Raw genomic sequence first — 22,103 nt, 5'->3', positions numbered from 1 at the left:
TTCTCTTCACTCATGGAAGTAATACCTAGACTATTAGACTCTAAAATCATCATAGCGTTTGTTGCAAGAATTGCAACTAGATTCAAAACCAGCACAAATGCTAAAAAGTGAACAGTGTGCCGTGCAACTCTGAGGTTCGGTGCTGGGAAATGACTGTTAAGGTGTCCATTGACAGTGCTGTGTATGTTATGAAAACGGACTCTGCCTCCAGGCTGTCTGTGAACATGTCATCCTGTGGGAGGTGACGAGGTAGGCTGAGTGTGGGAGTACGCTGTGTACTCTGCAGATACATGTGGTATGATGAGGGTACCCATGGAAAGGAAAGTATGTGTGCGTGAGCTTGTGCATGCTCCTGCTGCACGGGGCATAGGATGTCTTTTGTGCATCTCTTGATATCTGCCTTTCAATTGAGGCCTCTAAAGCCAAGATTAGAAGTGCAAACACCAGGCCAGGGCAGGGTTACAGAGGTGTACTTTCAGTTGAAGAACTCCATTCAGTTCATCATGATTGTATAAAATAACCATCTGTCCTGGTCCACTCTACTTCCCAGATAAGATCCCGGCCCCAGAAAAAGTGTTTTTGGTGTTTTCAATGGAAGGAAACTTCTGAGGTGAAGAGGTAAAAGGGCAAGCCTCAGAACTGCACCCGAAGTGCCTCTTTAGGTGCTTTTTTTTTTTTGACGGAGTCTCGCTATGTCACCCAGGCTGGAATGCAGTGGTACGATCTCGGCTCACTGCAAGCTCTGCCTCCTAGGTTCACGCCATTCTCCTGCCTCAGCCTCCTGAGTAGCTGGGACTACAGGCGCCCGCCACTGCACCCAGCTAATTTTTTGTATTTTTACTAGAGACGGGGTTTCACCGTGTTAGCTAGGATGGTCTCCATCTCCTGACCTCATGATCCTCCCGCCTCAGCCTCCCAAAGTGCTGGAATGACAGTTTAGGTGCTTTTTGACAGTTGCAGACATTGTGAAATGAGCAAAAAAGTGGTTTTTCCTTGTTGCAAACACCTGGGTTTCCCAGGGACTGAGAGGGGATCATCAACAGAAAGAGAAGTGTGCAGGGAGAGGGTGTCAAAGGCAAGGAGATGAGCAAGTCCTCAGGAGAGCTCTGGGCCCTTACTTCCTTACAAAAGAAGCTGGCACGAGAACAGCTGATGAGAATAAAGGCTTAAGTGGTGCTGTGGTGGTCTGTAATCCCAAAGAACTTGACAGGCCATGAGTCCGCTGAAACTGAGTGGTTCCATTGCTGTCCAACAGCACCACCAGAATGGAATATCCACTGTGTTTCAGATACCCTCGGGTCTGTCTTTGCAGGTTTAAGAAAATCATTCCCATCCCAGAGCAGAGCATGGTTCAGATGGTGTGTCACCTTCTGGAATGTCTCCTGACCACGGAGGACATCCCTGCAGACTGCCCTAAGGAAATTTATGAGCATTATTTTGTGTTTGCTGCCATCTGGGCTTTCGGCGGAGCAATGGTCCAGGATCAGGTAAGGAGATATGTTGAGTTCAACACCCACGTCGAAGTCTGTAGCGGCAAAAAATGATCCGTTAGCAAAGATTTGGAAGACAGGACAGCTAAATGTCAGAATGGACTTGAAAGCAGCAAACTATTTAGTCATCTACCTATTACTCTGCTAGCAAGACCCCATAGGGTGAGATACATGAGGTCGTGGTGTGTTCGGAGCTTTTCCTTTTTGAGCTACTGAACATACCTTTGATTTCTTGGGAACTTATACAGTGTCTGAGTTTGAGCAACCGCTGGTATATGTGGACTACTTTGCCAGGTGGTGTGTTTGTGGAGAAAGGGGTGGAAGGAGGCTGTGCTCTGGAAGCTTGAGTGGAAGGAAACCCTTCAGTTTTCTTAAAAACCTCTAGAACAAGGATGTACCACTCCCTACCAGGCCAGAGTTAACCATCATATCTCCATACCCACAAAACTCAAAGCTGTCCAGAGAAGGTTAGACCAAAGTCTAATTAGCATCTAGGATTGGAAAACCAAAGTGGAATTTATCTCATACTGTTGACTGCTATAATCTCATGTTGATTGGAAGAAGGGATATGTGGTTTGGAATATCTTTACATCCTATCCCCTCACCCTTCTGGTATTTCTAGCCTTTTTCTTTACTTATTTGTCTCCAAATAAAAGATATTTTATCTAGAAAGAAAAACATTCAATATTATGCAAACCAGTCTTTTATAAACTGATGCTAGCTATTATGCAATATTGCATGGCAATTAAGAACATGGACTGTGTTAGCAAATTTTAAGTATACAATAGAGTATTGTTACTATAGGAACTTTCCGGTACAGAAGATTTATTCATCTTGGACTTAATCATTTTTATAACCAAAACTTTGTACCCTTTGACCTATACCTTCCATTGCTCCCTCCCCCAGCCACTGGCAACCTCAATTCCTCTCTTCACTTCTGTGAATTGACTATTTTAGCTGCATCTTGTAAGTGGAATCATGTCAGATTTGTTCTTCCGTGCCTGGCTTATTTCACCTAGCATGACAATCTCCAGGTTCATCACGTTGTTGCAAATGGAAAGATTTCCTTTTTCTTAAAAAAAAAAAAAAAAAAAGAGAAAGATTTCTAAGAGGGAAGATAAATCTTACATCAAATGTTCTTAGCGCAAAACAACAATAACAATAATAGTAACGATGATAAATAAGAGCATGGAAGGGAACTTTGAAGGTGATATGGAGGTTTATGCATAGACTGTGGTGATGGTTTCACAAGTATATTCTAAACTCATCACATCATATGGGTTAAATATGTACAGCTTTATGTATATCAATCATACCACCATAAAGTGATTTTTAAAAATCGCTGAGAAAAGCAAAAAATAAAAATAAAAAAGAACATAAACTGTGGATTTGAACTGTAACTCTGCCCCTATTATCTGGGGAATCTTAGGCAAGTAACTTAACCTCTCTCTACCTTACTCTCACCATGTTCACAAAGGATAATGATAGGGGTACCCAGCTCCTAGGAGGGTGGCGAGGATTAAGTTGAATGCATACTGTTCTAATCACTCAGCATGAATCCATGCAAGGTACTTAGCACAACCCATGGGTGGTTATTATTAATATTCTTCTAGTAAAAATATTCAGTTCCATAGCAAGTATCTGCTGCCTCTCTTGCAACAGGGGATCAGACCAAGCTGTAATTGTTAGAAACTTATGATTTACCCTTTTCAGTCAGGATTGATTGTGAGCCTCTTTCAAAGAAAGGTAGAAAGTTTCAGCCTCCCCAGGCAAAATCATGTTCTAGAAATCCAAAATGAAAGTGAACTTGGACACAAAAGAATTAGCAATTAACTTCTTTTTCATTTTCAAAGGCCCTGGCTGTTAACATCCGTCCTACCAACCATCACTCCGTGATGTGTTCTTTGCTGCTCAAAATTCAGAAAGCAGCTCTCGCAGGCTCCCAGGAAGTACGCCTTTCTCTACCGCCTCCCCAGAGTGGGAAGCCCTGGAGGCAGAAAGGGAAATCTCTAAGGACAGGAGGATACATGAACCAGGAGTCTGACATCTGAGAATTTTCTGCTGTCTTTCTGTAGTCTTTGGAGCTTCTCTGTGGACTACTTCTTTGACAGCTTTACGTTTCCCCTTTGAGGCAAGGAGGCAGAGATTTCAGCAGGATGGATGAGACCTGGCTGAACTGCACAGAGATCCCAAATGCATAGGTTATTGCTCCCCATCAAATGCAGTCTCTGACCTGGAGCTGACAAAATGTCAGACAGCAACCACTGGGTTTCTCTCTCGTATTGATGCTGAGCAGGCAGTGGGGTATCAGGATGAAAATATGTGATCAATTTTTCTAACTCTGGGTATAAAAATTTAAATCCCCTCAAGCCTTTTAAAAGCCCCGGAGAAAGCATCCCTCCAGGCGTCCTGGGCACTGGAGCACTTGAAGTAATCGACAGCCCTGCCGGCAACCTGGGGAGAGGACAAGGGAGAAAGCTTTTAGCAGCAGGGCACATCCCAGACCCCTACACAGCCTGCATTAAAGCTAAACACCAAAAGTAGTGCTGTAAATAGGAAGGTAGGAATTTGGCCAACATATTCACATCAGGAACACCAATGGTGCTTACATTGAAAAAACTGTCATAAAAGCAGAACAGAACTACAAAAAAAATCTCTCGGAAACGTGAGGTAGAGAAAACATCAGATTGTGAGACTGACAACCTGAGTGCAACTCCCAATTCTGTCTTTTCATAAACCCCCCACTTTATGAAATAGGAATAATTTTAAGTAAGCAGGATAACCCATAGCATTGTGAAAATGAAGCGAAGTAACACTGGGTTCCCAACTCTACCACAGTATGCCAGTAAAGTCCTCATGTCCTCCAGGTTAAAGGGCAGAGAGAAATCAGTGAACTGTCAGAGCCCAAGGGAGATGGGGATTTCAGAAGGGACTATGTTGAAGAGATACCGTGGAGTGGAATTAAGAACAGATCACTGGGCCGGACGCAGGGGCTCACGCCCGTAACCCCAGCACTTTGGGAGGCCAAGGCAGGTAGATCACGAGGTCCATAGTTCAAGACCAGCCTAGACAATATGGTGAAACCCCGTCTCTACTAAAAATACAAAAAGTTAGCTGGGCTTGGGCAAGGTAGTGGGTGCCTGTAGTCCCAGTCACTCAGGAGGCTGAGTCAGAGAACTGCTTGAACCCGGGAGGCGGAGGTTGCCGTGAGCTGAGATTGCACCACTGCACTCCAGCCTGGGTGACAGAGCGAGACTCCGTCTCAAAAAAAAAAAGAAAAAGTAAGAGAAAGGACCATTGGACTGGCCCAGCAGAGATCACCTTGATTTTACAGTGTCCAATTATAATATAAGGTGCGGGCAAGCACTAGCTTATAGGAAGGTGAGACAATGTCAGTATGGCCCAGCCAAGGGCTTAGCTGAGAAATTGCCAGGCATCTCAAGGCAGCACTGGGGGTGAGGAAAGGAGAAGACCCACACTTCCTTCCTTCTAGAGGTGGCCTTCATCTCAGAGTTTCCAGAGAAACCTAAAATCTGGCTTTTGTAGAAAGTTGAAGGTCTTGAAGCATATTATCTAGGAGTTAAGAATGGGGGTTTCCTCTGGGCTTCTGATTCCAGAGAACAATATTGAGAAGTTATAACGTCCCCTTGATCTAAATTCAAATCAGAATCAGAACATCAAACAAATCTTATCTTACCACCCATTTCCACTGTCATTTTAAAGCAAAAGACTTCAATCCTATTTACTTAACAGACAGCAAAATGAGGAATGCCCTTTTTTCGGGGTTCATAGTTGTTACCATGCGCCCAGCTCCCTGGTCTGTTCAGCCTTTGAACTCTGTCTTTGTCCTGCCCTCATGAATATTTTCTCTTTTTTTTTTTTTTTTTTTTTGAGACAGAGTCTTGCTCTGTCACCTAGGCTAGAGTGCAGTGGCCGGATCTCAGCTCACTGCAAACTCCACCTCCCAGGTTCACGCCATTCTCCTGCCTCAGCCTCCCGAGTAGCTGGGACTACAGGTGCCCGCCACAACACCCGGCTAATTTTTTTGTATTTGTAGTAGAGACGGGGTTTCACCATGTTAGCCAGAATGGTTTCCATCTCCTGACCTCCTGATCCACCCGCCTTGGCCTCCCAAAGTGCTGGGATTACAGGCGTGAGCCACCGCGCCCGGTCGAATATTTTCTAAAATGTCCAATATGGGACTTTTTTTTCTTTTAGGATTTTCCTTAGTTCAGTATGTTTAAAGAGTGGGTTTGCCCTCCCAGAGAGTTGCCAGTAGCAATGGGTATGTTTTGGGTCTGAGTGTGTGTGTGTGCATGTGTGTGTGTGTGTGTGCGCGCACGTGCGTTTGCTTGGACACAATAAGATGGTTTGAGTACACTGGGTGTACAGCATGCGAAACGGGCCCATTGTCTAATAGGCATGCATGCAAATTATATGCCTCTAGTTATTCCTCCTGTCAGAAAGACCAGTACAGCTCTGTCTCCCCCACTGCTCCTAGATTCTAGGATTTTAGCTCTTGCAAGAACCTTGGAAATCTTTCTAGAAACCTCATTTTACAGTTGAGGAGATTGAGGCATAGAAAGAAGGACTTGCCTGTGGTTACCTACCTGACCCCCATACCCTTCTGAGGCTCTTCTCACTCCAGCGCTCTGTGCCCCAGGTGTCAAGAGTCACCATTCCACTCCAACCTCAGGCTGCCGTCTGGGAGCTGCCGAGAATCTCAGGCACAAAGAATGGGGCCAATCTATCTCTCCAGGAGTTCTTGATTCTCCCCCATGTTCTTCCACCTCCCTCCCTCAACCCTTTCCACCCTTCAATGGCTGCAAGACATGGCAGGACCAGGCTGGCTCAGCTGCGTGGTCAAGCAAGGATGTGTGTGTGTGCCCCTTGCATAGCTGGGCCTCGTCAGGGTTGACCCTCAGGGCAGCGCTGCCTTCCTGGAGAAGCTGGTCTATCTGGCAGGCCTGCACAGGGAGGAGCACATTATCCTGCCCTGACCTTCTGTCTTATGCCGTGGCCTCCTGTGTGGGCTTCTTGAGTTCTGGAGGACCTTGTCCCCTGACTGTGTTTGTTTTTACAGCTTGTGGACTACCGGGCAGAGTTCAGCAAATGGTGGCTGACTGAGTTCAAAACAGTCAAGTTTCCTGCCCAAGGAACCATCTTTGACTATTACATTGACCCAGAGACCAAGAAATTCGAGCCTTGGTCCAAGCTCATCCGCCAGTTTGAATTTGACCCCGAGATGCCCTTGCAGGTGAGTGTGGCTGAGCGACCCAGGACGTGCGTGCAGTTATCCTCAAGGATCTGCAGTGGCTCCAGTAGCAGCCCCGCATAGGCATCTGAGCATTTGTCCTTGCTAGGAACTAGTCATCCCCAGCTCCATGACTTTGCAGAGGAGATGATAGGCGTAATGAAGTCACAGATTCTCCTAAAGGCCAGGACATTTCCTCAAGAGAGGAGGAAATGGCAGGGGCAGAAGATTTTAAAATGCATTAGAGAGGCCACAGAGAAAGAGGCCTGGGTGGTAGAGGGGAGTGGGGAAGCTCTCTGCCCAACTGCAGGGAGCCCAGAGAGCGAGTCTGTGGGATAGTCCCACTGTGAATATCAGGGAAGATACTCCTGACCTGTGTTGATTTGGGGAGCTCCACATCCACTCTTCTGAAATGCTTTGGAACATTGGTGGTACATCTGTTTCTCCCTGGAACCCACCCTTGGCAGGTTTATTGTGCTCCTGTTCCAGGCATGTTTGGTGCACACGAGTGAGACCATCCGTGTGTGCTACTTCATGGAGCGGCTGATGGCACGGCGGCGGCCTGTCATGCTGGTGGGCACAGCTGGCACTGGCAAGTCGGTGCTGGTGAGAGCTAAGCTGGCCAGCCTCGACCCCGAGGCATACCTGGTGAAAAACGTGCCATTCAACTACTACACCACGTCGGCAATGCTGCAGGGTAAGCAGCCCAGGGCACCTGGGGTGGGGCGGTGTGTGGGTGGCCGTGTCACCTGACACAGAGCTGAAGCCGAGCGTCAGGTGCCTGCCTGGCTGGACTTCTGCATACCCCAGCACTGTGCACTTCTTCCCACATGCCCCTTCTCACCTCTCCCCACATGCCTCTTTCTGACTCCTCCAGGACCCCTTAGCACCGCTTCTGGTCTTTCTTTCTACATTCCTCCCTGGCCTGTTAAATTCCTCAAGAGCAAGGTGTTCAACACAGAGCAGCTCAGCACCTTGATGACAAAGACAGCTACAAGCCATGGAGAGATCTGCAAGAACTTGCAGGCTTCTGGCACTGAATGTGTCTCTAGAGATCATTTAATTCCTCTCTCATATTATGGATGGGGAAACTGAGGCTCAGGTAAAAGGATGTGACTGCCCAAAGTCACCACCAAGTGGCGAGGCAGGCATGACACATCTGGTCTTCTGACTCCACCTGGGGCTTGCTTTTCCCCGGTGTTTACACACAGAGCTCCCAAATAGACATGGGCCACCGGTGATGTTTTCCTCTTGCGGGAATCTCTCTCCCCTTAACTCATTTACAACACATTCTCCTCTTTCGTGGAAAGAACACATTGACTAAAAACAGCTTTGTTTTGGAGAAGCTTCCAAGCCATTCTTTCAACAAAATGAGGGGAGAGGCAGGGCTGGGGAGAAACCCTGTTGTTACTTCCCAAACAGCAACAGCGTTGTCCCACTCTGTTACTTGGTCTGAATTTCCCAGGTGACACTGCAGTACCTCCCCACACCTAGATGTGAGCTGTTTGCAGATGGATAAGTTAGGAGCCATAGCTTATAACGTGAAAAGTGAACCTGGCACTCTCGTTACCCGCTACATCACCCAGGCCTTAGGCCAGCAGACTTGCAAAGCAGGCTTTATGTGCACCACCACTTCCTCTGCCTTGACCATTTTACCCAGTCCTTCTGCCATCCCTGCCTGGTGTAAACCCCAGAGTCGGCCTGCGGTGTTGCCCCTGCTAACAGTCTATTTTGCCCCTGGGGGAATTCTTTCTGCACAGTTTTTGTAGGACTCCAGCTCTTGTAGGATTCGGGTCCAACCAACTCAAAATGCTGATGGGGGGGAGCACCGCCTCTGCTCTCTGCCCCTCAGAGCAGCTAGGTGCCTCGAGCATGTGGACAGAGGTTCAGGCTTCCCCTCACCTGCCCTTCAGTGCCAGAGACTTCTTCACCTATTTCAAACTCATCTCTGGACTACATCTGCTGCTGAACCAATCCCAATGCAGCCACTGACTGTAGTTCAGAGATGAATATTAACAAGTAAGACAAAACGAAACAACAAAGATTTACATCAGAACTTTACTAGTTTGTCAAAGATGTAAACATCTTCTATTCAAATACTGAAAGAATTCTTCGTCCACTTTCTGTGCTTTTCACAATGTTGCAGCAACAAGCATAACACACTTTTAAGTATAATCTGAATTGTTAACATTTTGCTTATTATTTTCACAAGTCTACAAAACAAATCAAGCCCTGGATTGTAGCGTTTGCCAATTTCCGTATTGTAAATACTCCCACCACGGCCAATTGTAAGCTACCAATGCAATGTCAGTGAACAAGGAGTCAGGAAGAGATACACAGCATTATAAGCATTTCCACTTTACAGATACAATGGATGAAAATAACCTTCAGTATACACATGAGAGTAAATGGCATAAAATAATTAAGATGTGATGAGTTTTGAATATTTATTACCATGATTTTCAATATAATTTACTTAATTATACGTTTGTCTATATTTATTTATTTATTCGTTTATTTTTGAGATAGAGTTTCACTCTTTCTCACCCAGGCTGGAGTGCAGTGGCGTGCTCCTGGCTCACTGCAACCTCTGCCTCCCAGGTTCAAGCAATTCTCTTGTCTCAGCCTCCCAAGTAGCTGGGATTTCAGGCACCTGCCAAGACACCAGGCTAATTTTTGGATTTTTGGGAGAGACGGGGTTTCACCATGTTGGCCAGGCTGGTCTCAAACTCCTGAGCTCAGGTGATCTGCTCGCCTTGGCCTCCCAAAGTCTTGGGATTACAGGCTTGAGCCACTGCGACTGGCCTCATTTATTTTTTTAATAATGGTCATGTTTAACAACCGGCTTGCACAATTCCCTTGGTTTCAATAATCAGCTCCAGTAAACCACTGGCTTAGTCTTTACTCCATGAAGGCTCAGCACCATCACTTCGTAACCTTCCATCAAGGCCGAAGACATTGCATCAGCACCTGGCAGTGACCTTAAGCAGACTTCACCTGTCTGGCTAATTTAAATCTTAGCACTTCGCTGTCTGCCTCATAGAATTCCTCTTTCTTGTTCAAATATCTACCCTTATTTGCAAGCCTCGAGTCCAACAACTGATCAGATTACCAGCTCTGCCCATTTACCTCAATTCTTATTACTGTGACAAGTACATTACCACTACTACTACTACTAATAATAATAGCAACAACAACAACTGACATTTATCAAAGACTTATCAGGAGTGTGAATCTGACTTAGACTGTTACACTTTTCTTTTTTTTTTTTTTTTTTTACTTCTTTAATCTTGTACAACTCTGTGAATAAGAATTTGTATTACCTTCATTTTATACTTGAGAAAACTAAGGCACAGAGAAGTTAAACAAGCTACCCTATGACACACAGTAAGTAGGGGCGCCAGGGTTCCAGAGAGTCTGACTTCAGAGCCTGTGCTCTTAACCACTAGGCTATGCTGCTTCCCTGCTAAGAAAATACTTTGAAAACTGCAATAAATATTCAACATTATTACTATTATCATTAGTAGTACTATTCAGGTATTCCAGAGGAATGATTTTCTATTTAATTGATGTTTCTATGTAAATGATTTTCTATTTAATTTTATTAAATAGAATAAATTTAATAATTTATTCTAAAATTATTACAATCAATGATTTAATAAAATTAAATAGAAAAAGTGATTTAATTCTATTAAAGAGATTTTATAACATTTTTAAAATATCCTTTAAATAGAGGGTAAACATTTGGAATCAAGGAAGAGAAGATGAGTTTCTCACACTGCCCTGACCTGTCATTCTCACTCTGGATCTCTCACCTAGAGGGCTTTCTCCTTCCCTCCTGTTAGAACACAGAGAATTCCTTTTTTCTTTCTTGAGACAGTCTTGCTCTGTCACCCAGGCTGGAGTGCAGTGGTGTAATCTTAGTTCATTGTATCCTCTGCCTCCTAGGTTCAAGCGATTCTCCTGCCTCAGCCTCCCCAGTAGCTGTGACTACAGATAAATCTCAAAATGCTGTTACATAGAACCAGGATGAAAACTGGCTCTCACTGTAGCTGAGCATTCACCAAAACCCAGCACTTTCTGTTTCTTGTTAATTTCCTAATGGCCTGTTGGTAACATTAGACCCTGAAGCCATCCCTCCTCGCACCCTAAGGGATAGAGAAAGCTACTGTTCTCTAACCTCTCCTGTCCAGAGGCAACTAGGAACTGGGGAGTCAGCCGAAGCACAGAGTAGCAGCATATATGTAACAACATTCATGCAATAAAGCTCAGACCCTTAACTCTGAAAAATGCTGTATTCCCTTTTATTCCCTTATGGGAACTTCCTTCCTCTTGCCTTCAAACAGTGCAAACAATCTTGATTATTTGGGCTTCTCAGCCTAAAACATTTTAAGAGCAACAACGTGGCAGGAGAAAGGGTGTTACCAACGATTTAAAAAGTGACAGCTAGAAACCAGGTATCAAACAGGGATTTGGAGAATCAGCTGAATGTAAGAGAGATGCGTACACTCAAAAGACAGCTGCTCTAGTATCATTCAATGAAGAGGCAAACGGTTGCACCTCCTTTGTGAACCCGTTACTCATTTTGCAGCCCAGTGTCTTAATTGTTATTTGCACTTGAGACCCTGTGTATTTAAGAAAAAGTTGGATGTGAAGTGGCATAGTCTGCTTGAAAGGACAGTTAGCACACCCAGACAGATGTGCAAATTTATGTTTATAATGTGTCTGTAATGGTAAAAGGGGAGCAATAGCCTAATTGTCTGTATGATAGAATATTAAGCAATGTTTGAAAGAATGAGAAAATTTTGTAAGTACTGAATTGCAACTATTTCCAAAATGTTGTTGAGTGAGAAAAGGAAGATATAGAACAGTATATATAGCATGCTCCAAACTGTATCTTGTTTAAAAATTTACTCACTTATATGATTTTTAAAAATATGTATAATATATACACACACACATAATTTATGCTTATATAAAAACTTAGACAATCTCCAGAAGGATACAAAAGAAACATAGACAGCACTTGTCACTGGCAAGGGAAACTGACTGGGTGCTGACGGTGGGATAGAGAATTATTTAAACCTTTTATGTTTAACTATAAAATATTTCAAACATGTACAAAAGTACAGAAAATAATATAACAGATGCCAGTGTAGCACTATCCAGATTTAACAGATGCTAAAGTGTTAGCATTATGCTAAATGGAACTTAGCATTATGAGTGCAGCTAATAGGCGGGGCATGGAGGCTTCTGCCTGTAATCCCAGCACTTTGGGAGGCTGAGGCGGGCGGATCATCTGAGGTCAGGAGTTCGAGACCAGCCTGGCCAACATGGTGAAACCCTGTCTCTACCAAAAATACACAAAAAAATTAGCCGGGCATGGTAGTGCGTGCCTGTAGTCCCAACTGCTCAGGAGGCAGAGGCAGGAGAATTGCTTAAACCTGGGAGGTTGAGGTTGCAGTGAGCCGAGATTGCACCACTGTACAATCTGGGCGACAGAGTGAGACCCCTGCCACAAAATAAAATAAAATAGAATAAAAACAAGTACAGCTAATACATCACCCCTGTCACTCCTTTCTCCTTCCTGCCCCTATTAACTAGAGTACTAAACTCAACGTGTCTCATTCCAAGTGTACACTTTTGAAACAAATATGTAGCCATAAAATACATAATGTTGCATATTTAAACTTCAAATATGCCATACTATACCTTTCTTTGGCAACTTACTTGTATTAGTCCATTCTTACACTGCTGTAAAGACATACCTGAGACTGGGTAATTTATAAAGGAAAGAGATTTAATGGACTCACAGTTCCATATGACTGGGGAAGCCTCACAATCATGGTGGAAGGCAAAGGAGGAGCAAAGGCACATCCCACATGGTTGCAGGCAAGAGCGCGTGTGCAGAGGAACTGCCCTTTATAAAGCCATCAAATCTCATGAGACATATTCACTATCATGAGAACAGCACAGGAAACCACCCCCCCCCCGCCATGATTCAGTTACCTCCCAGCAGGTAGGACACGTAAGGATTATGGGAGCTACAATTCAACATGAGATTAGGGCGGGCACACAGCCAACCCATATCATTACTTTTTTAATCATTGTCTTAATACATGCAGATCTATTTCATTTATTTTCACTGCTGCATAGAATTCCATTGTGTGAATAAATCACAGCTCATTTATCCTTTTTCCTACTGAAAGGCAGCATAATCTTTTTACATTTTTTTCTAAAAAAAAGCTATATTGAGTTGTAATTGACATATAATAAACTGTACATATTTAAGGTGTACAATTTGATACATTTCAAAATATTTATACATCATGAAATCATCATCATAATTGAAATAATGAACATAACCATCACCTCCAAACGTTTCCTCATGTTCCTTTGTAATCCCTTCCTCCCAACCCCCACCCACCTGCCCTGTTTCAACCACTGATCTGCTTTCTATCACTATAAATTAGTTTGCATTTTCTAGAAATTTGTATAATGGAGTCACGAAATGTGCACACTCTTTTTTCCTGGCTTCTTTCACTCAGCATGATTTTGAGATGTATTCATGTTGCTGAGTGAATCAACGGTTCATTCTTTTCATTCTTGAATAGTAAGATAAAGTATGTAAAACACTCAAAATGATTCCCAGCATACAATAAGTGCTTTGTAAATGGAAGCTGTTATTATAATAATATTAACAACATACTTCTCAAATTTAAGAATCTATATCGAACAATAATTTCTAAGCCCCAACTGCCAAAAAACAAAAAGCAACAAAAGCAAACCTTTTCTGCTTGAAAAATAAGTTGAACACAAGCTACGCTAAAACAGAAATAATGTTTTGGGGAGAAATATTCCAGCTTTCAAATAGACAGTAACTCCACCCAGCAGGTCAATTCCTAGAGGTCTCCAGGGGGACTTTTTGCAGCTCAATCATCCTGCCAGCCCATCAGATGCTACTTTTCTCAAAAGCAGGTGTTCTTTTTTAGAGGAGGCAGCTGGTTGATCATACCTGCATCTCTCCTCTCTCTCACTACATCCAGTTCTGGAGTCTCCATTGTACTTCTCTAAACACGGATTCAGAACTCCTTGATACCAGTGGGGGCTGTACTGCCAGCTCACAATGTGGGTAGCACACACTTTAATGTTTACAGTGGGTCAACCTTTGTGCAAAGGGCTTTCCTCACTTGTTTCATTTAATCCTCTCCAGCCTATGAGACTATTTCAATATGGCTTTTGACTGCAAGTAGTGGAAAATCTGACATTAGTGGCACAAATAGATATTCTGTTTTTCACATGACAGGAACTCTGCAGGCAGGCAATTGCTAATCAGGTTAGTAACAGTGATACCAATGCTAAGATATTCGCTCTTCTCTTGGCTCCTCCTTCAAGGTGGCAGAATGGCTGCTGCATCAGCCATCACATCCTCATCCAAAAAAAAAAAGTGGTAGGGGGAGATAGTGCCCATGTCCTGACATGATAGCTCTCCAGGAACTTTATACATTTATGCCTATGTCTTAATGTTCAAAACTGTGTCACATAACACCCCAGCTGAAGACTGGCTAAAGAGAAGGAGGTTGGAAATGGTGTCCAACACAGATCTGATGATAGTCCCCAGTTTTACAAGTTAATCAAATGAAGCTTAGAGGTGTTAAGGACTTACCTCAAAGTCACCCTATGAGTTAACAGCGAAGCAGTCTTATTTCATGAAGCTATGAAGACCTTCTACTTTGATAAGACTTTTAAGTCATACATCTTAATTTTCATAATAGAATGCCAACTCTGCTTCCACTCGTCTGATATCTAGAGCATATGGATATTTTCTTCTATGATAGTCAACAGAATAGGCCCTTCCGTCAGTCATTGAAAAATGTTTATTACTGGGTAACACATGCACAAACCACAGGTTCGTAACACTGACACCTCAAGCCAAGAGAGGCAGAGATCTGTGTTCATTCTCCATTCCAGCAGTTTCTCTGAACTCCACAAACCTAGCTGTACCGCTTTCATTCCCTTCATTAAATTACAATATAATGGTCCTCCCTTGGGTTTTGTTGAGGGTTACTATAATAAAAGATAACTTTAAGTTATTTTTTATGCCTGTTGCAAAATCTCAGTTGAAAACCATTCTGTAGCCTGATACCTGTTTTACAAGTATCTGTGATATATGCCTCCTGGAATTTGGTGCCTACAAAATTTTTAGAGGAAAGAGGAGATGACTCTGTACCAGTAACCTGAGATGACATGGTTATTGTAATTAAACACAGATTTAGTTCTGAGCTTTCAGGCAAGCAGTTCATAAAGGAAAATGTGAGATAAATTTTTATGTGTTTACAGTGACTATGTCATCCTACATTACTAGTGTAGTTAAGTTTCTTCTCATTCTGTATTGTTTAGCAATCCCTATTTAGTCTTTATTTTAATTGGTCTGTTTAATGTCTCTTTAAAGACTTTAGTCTCTTCTTGTTCTTTCTGAAAACATAAATAATTTTTAAAGCAAAAGAATTCATAGAGACCCACAAGACAGGATAGTTTAGAAGCAGGATAGTTTAGAAAAGTAGGAACAAAGAGCTTAGTTAAGGCTTCAATGGGCTTATAGTTTTAGCGTACAGGGAGAAAGCCAAAGATCAAGCTTATCACAGTTCTGAATTATCTTGCCATCCAGCTGTGATTTGCATTATTAGCTCAACAAACATTTGAGTGCTTAATTACACTAATTATATAGGAGCTCAGATGTCTGAAACTTTGTATAAAATGGATCTCTGTAACCTGTTTATTATAAACCTCAAGGTTGGACCGGACCTTAAAAGATCTAATCAAATGTCCAATCTCAAAGGAGCATTGTGCTTACAATTATTACAGACAGACAGCTCTCTTCCACCTAATAGGTTTCACTTCATGACAGAAATCAAAGTGAAATCATCAACGATGTATCATCTAGTGAGCAAGACATTCTACTTGGAATCGTGGAAAGTTCAAATATAGTATAATGACATTGAAAGCAACATATATTTCAGGCAATAGAAAAATAATTCCATAAATTTTGGTACATCCAAATTATGGAACACAACACAGCAATTAAAATCATGTTTTAGGAGTATGTTTATTCCCATATAAAGAGGTTTACAATACATTAAATTAAAAAATACAGGCAGTATATTCAGTATAATCTTGATTGTGTAGAAAAAAAAATTAAGCAAAAAAGAAAAAAGCAGACTAGAATAAAATACACCAAAATATTGAAAGAGAGTACTTACAGCTAGTTGATAGAACTATGGGTGATTTTCACTTCCATTATTATAATTTTCTATGCTTTTTAATCTTTCTAAAATGAATATGTATTATGTTTATAATCATGCAAAGTATGTTATTTTTTGAAAGAGTTAATGCAAAGCCCTTACAAGATAACTGAAAAGTCTTAACACATGAAAAATTAAATAATATGAAAGGAAAAGGGTTCAAACAGGTATGCAAATCATATCCATGCAAAATAAGACATGATTAATTACTAATGATCTCTGTCAAAAATACGGTGCGGGCAATGAGTTGACTAAACTGATAATTTTCAAGGTCAGAAGCCATGTCTTTATAGTGTTTAAGAAGTAAGGAAGGCCAGATGCAGTGGCTCATTCCTGTAATCCCAACACTTTGGGAGGCCGAGGCAGGCAGATCACCTGAGGTTGGGAGTTCGAGACCAGCCTAACCAACATAGAGAAATCCTGTCTCTACTAAAAATACAAAATTAGCCAGGCATGGTGGCGCATGCCTGTAATCCCAGCTACTTAAGAGGGCTGAGGCAGAGAATTGCTTGAACCTGGGAGGCAGAGGTTGCACTGAGCCTAGATCGCGCTATTGCATTCCAACTGGGCAACAAGAGTGAAACTCCATCTCAAAAAACAACAACAACAAAAGAAGAAGTAAATATTGCAGTAGTGGTTATGTGAGGTTTCATTGCCAGGTGGACCTGGGTTAAAATCCTGGCTTTGACACTTAGTAGTTGTTTGACTTTGGATAAAATCACTAAATTTCTCTAAGCCTCAGTCTTACCATGTATTCAAAGACTTTTAAGAGGCAATGATAATACATGATAGGGCTCTGTGAGGATCAGTGCTATAATCCATGTCAAGCACTCACTTATTGGTAATGCTTCGTGGTGAATGAAGGAACTGCTCTAAAGTTCAGGGCCTGGAGGAATCACTGGGACTAGAATTGTCCAGGAGGGTGGGAGCGAAGGCTTACAAGGGCTCTCTTGCTGGGTAACATGGAGAAGCTTTGGAATTACTATCCAAAAACCTGGATTCTAATTCCAGCAAGGTATTTAATCTGCCTTAGCCTCTATGTCCTTAGTTTCAAATGGGGAATAGTAAGACTTTCTTTACCTATATCATGGGGTTTGTAATAATAATAAGATACATTCATTCATTCATTTATTTAATAAGTGATTTTCAAGCACTATACTATGTGCTAGATAATACCCTAGGTCCAGGGGTTATGACAGTGAGACAAACAGTAAAATCCCTGTCCTCATGGGGTTTAGATTCTAGTGTTCAGGGGGATGGATGGGGCAATACACAAGATAATAAGTAAAGATATAGGATATGAGGTGGTAACAAGTGATGTAAAGAGACATGAAGCTGGGGCAGAGGATAGCAGGTGGGGCTTTCAATTTTAGGGTGCATACCAGGGAAGACCTTACTGGAAAAATAGCACCTGGGTAAATAAACTCCTGATGGGTGTGAGGGAGCAAACTGTGCTGGCATGTGGAAGAAGAGGATTTGAGGCAAGGGGTACAACCAGAGCAAAGCCTTGGGGCAGTGAGTGACTCATGAATCGGAAACAACTACTCGGGAGGCTGAGGCAGGAGAATTGCTTGAACCCAGGAGACGGAGGTTGCAGTGAGCCGAAAAGGTGCCACTGCACTCCAGCCTGGGCGACAGAGTGAGACTCCGTCTCAAAAAGAAAGAAAGAAGAAAGAAAGAAAGAGAGAGAAGAAAGGAAAGAAAGAAAAGCAAGCAAGCAAGAAAGAGAAAGAAAGAAGGAAAGAAAAAGAAAGAAAGAAAGAAAGAAAGAAAGAAAGAGGGAGGGAGGGAGGGAGGGAGGGAGGGAGGGAAAGAAAGAAAAGAAAGGAAAGAAAGAAAGAAAGAGAAAGAAAGAAGAAAGAAAAGAAAGGAAAGAAAAAGAAAGAAAAAAGAGAGAAAGAAAAAGAGAGAGAAAGAGAGGGAAGGAAAGAAGGAAGGAAGGAAGGAAAAAGGAAACAGGGTGGCTGGGGCAGAGTGTGAGGAGGAGAACAGGAGAGAAAAACAAAGATACAAGTTTAGTGGAAGTCAACAAACTGGCTTTTGCTCCAGGTGAGACAGGATGCCACTGGAGCATAAAACAGGGGATGGGCATGATCCAATTTACATTTTACAACGGTATTCTTGTCTGCTGTCTTGAGAATCTAGTGTAGGGAGTCTAGGGCAGAAGCTGGGACACAATTTGGGAAGATTTGTAGTTACCAGGTGAGAGCAGATGGACAAGGAGGGCAGCAGTGGAGATGGCGAAAAGAGATAACAAATGGGAAGCCCCTTTGAAAATTAAATTACAGGCCGGGCACAGTGACTCACGCCTGTAATCCCAGCACTTTGGGAAGCTGAGGTGGGTGGATCACCTGAGGTCAGGAGTTTGAGACCAGCCTGTCTAACATGGATAAACCCTGTCTACTAAAAACACAAAATTAGCCAGGTGGTGTTCCATGCCTGTAATCCCAGCTACGCGGGAGGCTGAGGGAGGAGAATCGCTTGAACCTGGGAGGCAGAGGTTGCTTACGGTAAGCCAAGGTCACGCCACTGCACTCCAGCCTGGGCAACAAGAGCAAAACTCCAGCTCAAAAAAGAAGAAGAAGAAGAAAATTAAATTGCCTTCAAGTATAAGATGGCAATGCAATAGTATCCAGAGAACGGCACGAATAAAACCATTCACCCTGGTGCAGCAGCTGACACGGGTCTGTGTGGCCAAAGACGGAACCCCAAGCTGTTCCATACGGGTCTCGAGGAGAAATTCAGTCAGAATGCACAAATGACCTTGGGCCTGGGCTCCAGGTGTGGACTTGAGTTTCCAGGCTTGTTGAGAACAGTCAGAACCCAGAAGAGGTGGCGAGAGGGTCACATTTCTTTACATGTCTTATTCGTTCAGCTCCTTCAACATCAACACTTTTCCTGAAACTCAGACCCTCTTCTGCTCCTCCAGTTCTGCCTGGAAACAGAGTAGATCGCTATAATTCCATCCTAGGTGTGACATGGAGTAAAGCATGGCCAAGAAGGGATCAGCAATGTGCCTGTCTTTCCTGGCAGACCCTTTCTTTCTCTGGAGAACTTAGTATCGTCCGTCTGAGATAATCCCGTGTGCTCCACGGCCACTTCTTGCTAACTGACATGGTTTTCTCCTCAACGATCCTTTAAAAGCATAAAGAGCTTAATCAGCCCAAATTACAGGGTCTGCTTAATTCCAGGGGTTGATTTGAATATCATTGCCTTGGGAGGAGAAGAATCAAGTCTTTCTTTCTAAGGAGAGAATTTCCTATTGGAAGAACTGTTCTCAAAAGCATGTCCTTGTCAACTCATTAATTATATTTCATGTTGACAGATCTCACATATAGTTGTTATGTCTTTAGGGGGGAAGAAGGTGTTGTGTGATTAGTTGGTTGATAGTGTATGTTAATTGGATGCTAATTAAATTTAAATTTAATTCACATTTGAAACATTTAATTTAACTCAGGATCAGAAAATTAGAATATTCGAGTTTCTTGAAGGAACTTGTCTTTCTGTCACCTTCATATGTCTATTGACACTTTCTCCTTGTTTACAAACTTGTTTTTCAAGAGAAGAAATCAGATGATTCTTAGCACTTCCAGCTGTAACAGGAAGTGTTGGTTCTTGCAATTCATAAATATTTCATTGCTTTACTGGAAAAAGTACATATATCTCCACCCTATTACTTAAGATTGTTCTAAACAAGTCCTGTCATGCTGGAAAGGTGCTGTTACATTCCTTTCTTTGGCTTGATAGTTGAAGAAACCACTCCAGAAGAGAGTCAAGGCACCAAGGCGCTCAGATAGAAAGCCAGGAAACCTGAGAGCAGGGGAGGGCGCCGCACTGTTGACACTGGAAGCATCTGGGAAATTCTCTGAGGCTGTTTCTACTACATCCCGCCAAAGAAAATCCCATGAGATGAACTCTCTGGGAACACAGTTAGCAAAACATACATTGACGCCTTTCTTATAGCCTCGGAGAGGAAAGGGCATCTACCCAGCCCTGAAAGGGGAGCTGCAGCCTTTATGCATTTTTGCTGCCTTCAGTAGAGAGGGCAGCTCTACCTAGGAATTCAACTATTTGTAAGCTTCTTTGGAGTAGAGTACCTGGCCTTGGGACTGTAAAGATATTTTCCATTTTTAGTATATAAACAAAGAAAACTGGGGACCACAAGTATGACAGAAGAAGCATAGTCTCTGAGGTTTAATCACTGTGATTTGTATCCAGCCTTAGTAAAGTCGCTGAGTTCTTTTGAGCCTCAGTTTCCTCATCTGTAAAACGGGATAATACTAATCTCACAGTTATAAGGATTAAATGAGATAATTAAGATGGGTAAAAAGCACAGCGCACGTGGTGAGGTATTCAGTCCCCATTACTGCCTAGTAATTTCAGTTTTCACTTTCCAGTCCTGTAGCATGCCCGTTGGGAGCAGCAGTGGTTGTTATTATTGTTGTCTTTTGTGTTGCTGTTTTTTGCACACATACAGGCAGCACCATTGCTTGTCCTTGACATCTTTGCTGTCTCATTACTGGCATCTGAGATTTGAGCCACCTTCCCTCACTGACTCACTGTCTCCTCAGCTGTCCTGGAGAAGCCTCTGGAAAAGAAGGCTGGCAGAAACTACGGCCCTCCAGGCAACAAGAAGCTCATCTATTTCATTGATGACATGAACATGCCTGAGGTGGATGCCTACGGGACGGTGCAGCCCCACACCATCATCCGGCAGCATCTGGACTATGGCCACTGGTAAGAGCGCCCATGTAAAGGGACTGGCCCAAGGGGGCAGAGCCTAAGGCAGGGCTGAAGGCCAGTCTCTATTCTGCCTGAATGGCAAATCTCAGCACAGCTCTGGTGCCAGATGGGAATCTTTGTGGTAAACTACATTTCTCATGCAGTTCTCTATTTCCCAGAGTGGTTCCTTCAAACAGGGGCACTAATATTCACATGAAAAGTTTAACCAGAGAAGGCACTGAACTCTCATCTAAGGAAAAAAAGCCTACTTGTTGCTTCAAGACTCATGTCTGAAGTTGCCTTCTTCAAGTGCTGGAAGCAGAATTAACTACTTCCCCTGCACCATGGCCCCACAGCACTGGGCATGTGCTTCAGTGATAACACCTAACACAGGCCAGGTACGGTGGCTCATGCCTGTAATCCCAGCACTTTGGGAGGCCGAGGCAGGCAGATCACAAGGTCAGGAGTTCGAGATCAGCCTGGCCAATATGGTGACGCCTTGTCTTTACTAAAAAATACAAAAATTAGTGGGGCATGGTGGCAGGTGCCTGTGGTCCCAGCTACTTGGGAGGCTGAGGCAGGAGACTTGCATGAACCTGGGTGATGGAGGTTGCAGTGAGCCAAGATCGTGCCACTTCACTCCAGCCTGGGTGACAAAGTGAGACTGTGTCTCAAAAAAAAAAAAAAAAAAAAGGCCGGGCACAATGGCTCATGCCTATAATCCCATCACTTTGGGAGGCCGAGGCAGGTGGATCACAAGGTCAGGAGTTCGAGACTAGCTTGGCCAATATGGTGAAACCCCATCTCTACTAAAAAAAAATACAAAAATTAGCCAGACATGTTGGTGCGCGCCTGTAGTTCCAGCTACTTGGGAGGCTGAGGCAGAAGAATGGCGTGAACCCGGGAGGCAGAGGTTGCAATGAGCCAAGTTTGGACCACTGCACTCCAGCCTGGGTGACAGTGCAAGACTCCATCTCGCAAACAAACAAACAAAACACAACACCTAACACCTGGTACCATGCATGGTGTCTGCAGTCCTTCCAGCCTCATTACCTTCAGAGCAGCTCAGAGGGCTGGATAGTATCTCTTGCAACAGCATAATTTTTAATGGCAAAAGGTCTGAACTTACTAGAAAAAAAAAAGTCATTGATTTGAGACAACTTTGACTAACCTTTCTACCACACACTGAATCTACTGCTGAGAAAGAGTGAGAAGAGAATTCAGAGAGAAGAATGATAGTTAAGACGGCAACTTGAGTTGCCTTCCCTTCCTTCCCAAAATCTTTACTGGATGCCTGACATATGCAACCGTTTACAATCTCCACACTGACATTTG

The 22,103-nt window shown here is 43.2% G+C and overlaps 1 protein-coding gene across 1 annotated transcript in view; it reads left to right on the top strand.

Annotated features, from left to right (window-relative positions):
- The window catches only part of DNAH9 (dynein axonemal heavy chain 9), a 386,382-nt gene that overhangs the window by 180,887 nt on the left and 183,392 nt on the right, over positions 1–22,103 (top strand). Inside the window, exons 36-39 of the mRNA XM_033184520.1 lie at positions 1,313–1,487; positions 6,574–6,747; positions 7,234–7,441; positions 20,618–20,783. Coding sequence (XP_033040411.1) covers positions 1,313–1,487; positions 6,574–6,747; positions 7,234–7,441; positions 20,618–20,783 — 723 coding nt within the window. The remainder of the gene's footprint in view (positions 1–1,312; positions 1,488–6,573; positions 6,748–7,233; positions 7,442–20,617; positions 20,784–22,103) is intronic.

The sequence above is a fragment of the Trachypithecus francoisi genome, unplaced genomic scaffold (genome assembly GCF_009764315.1).
Source record: "Trachypithecus francoisi isolate TF-2019V2 unplaced genomic scaffold, Tfra_2.0 Lachesis_group20, whole genome shotgun sequence".
NCBI lineage: Eukaryota > Metazoa > Chordata > Mammalia > Primates > Cercopithecidae > Trachypithecus > Trachypithecus francoisi.
Note: the sequence above shows the minus strand (reverse complement) of the source record. Positions and strands in the feature narration are given on the sequence as shown.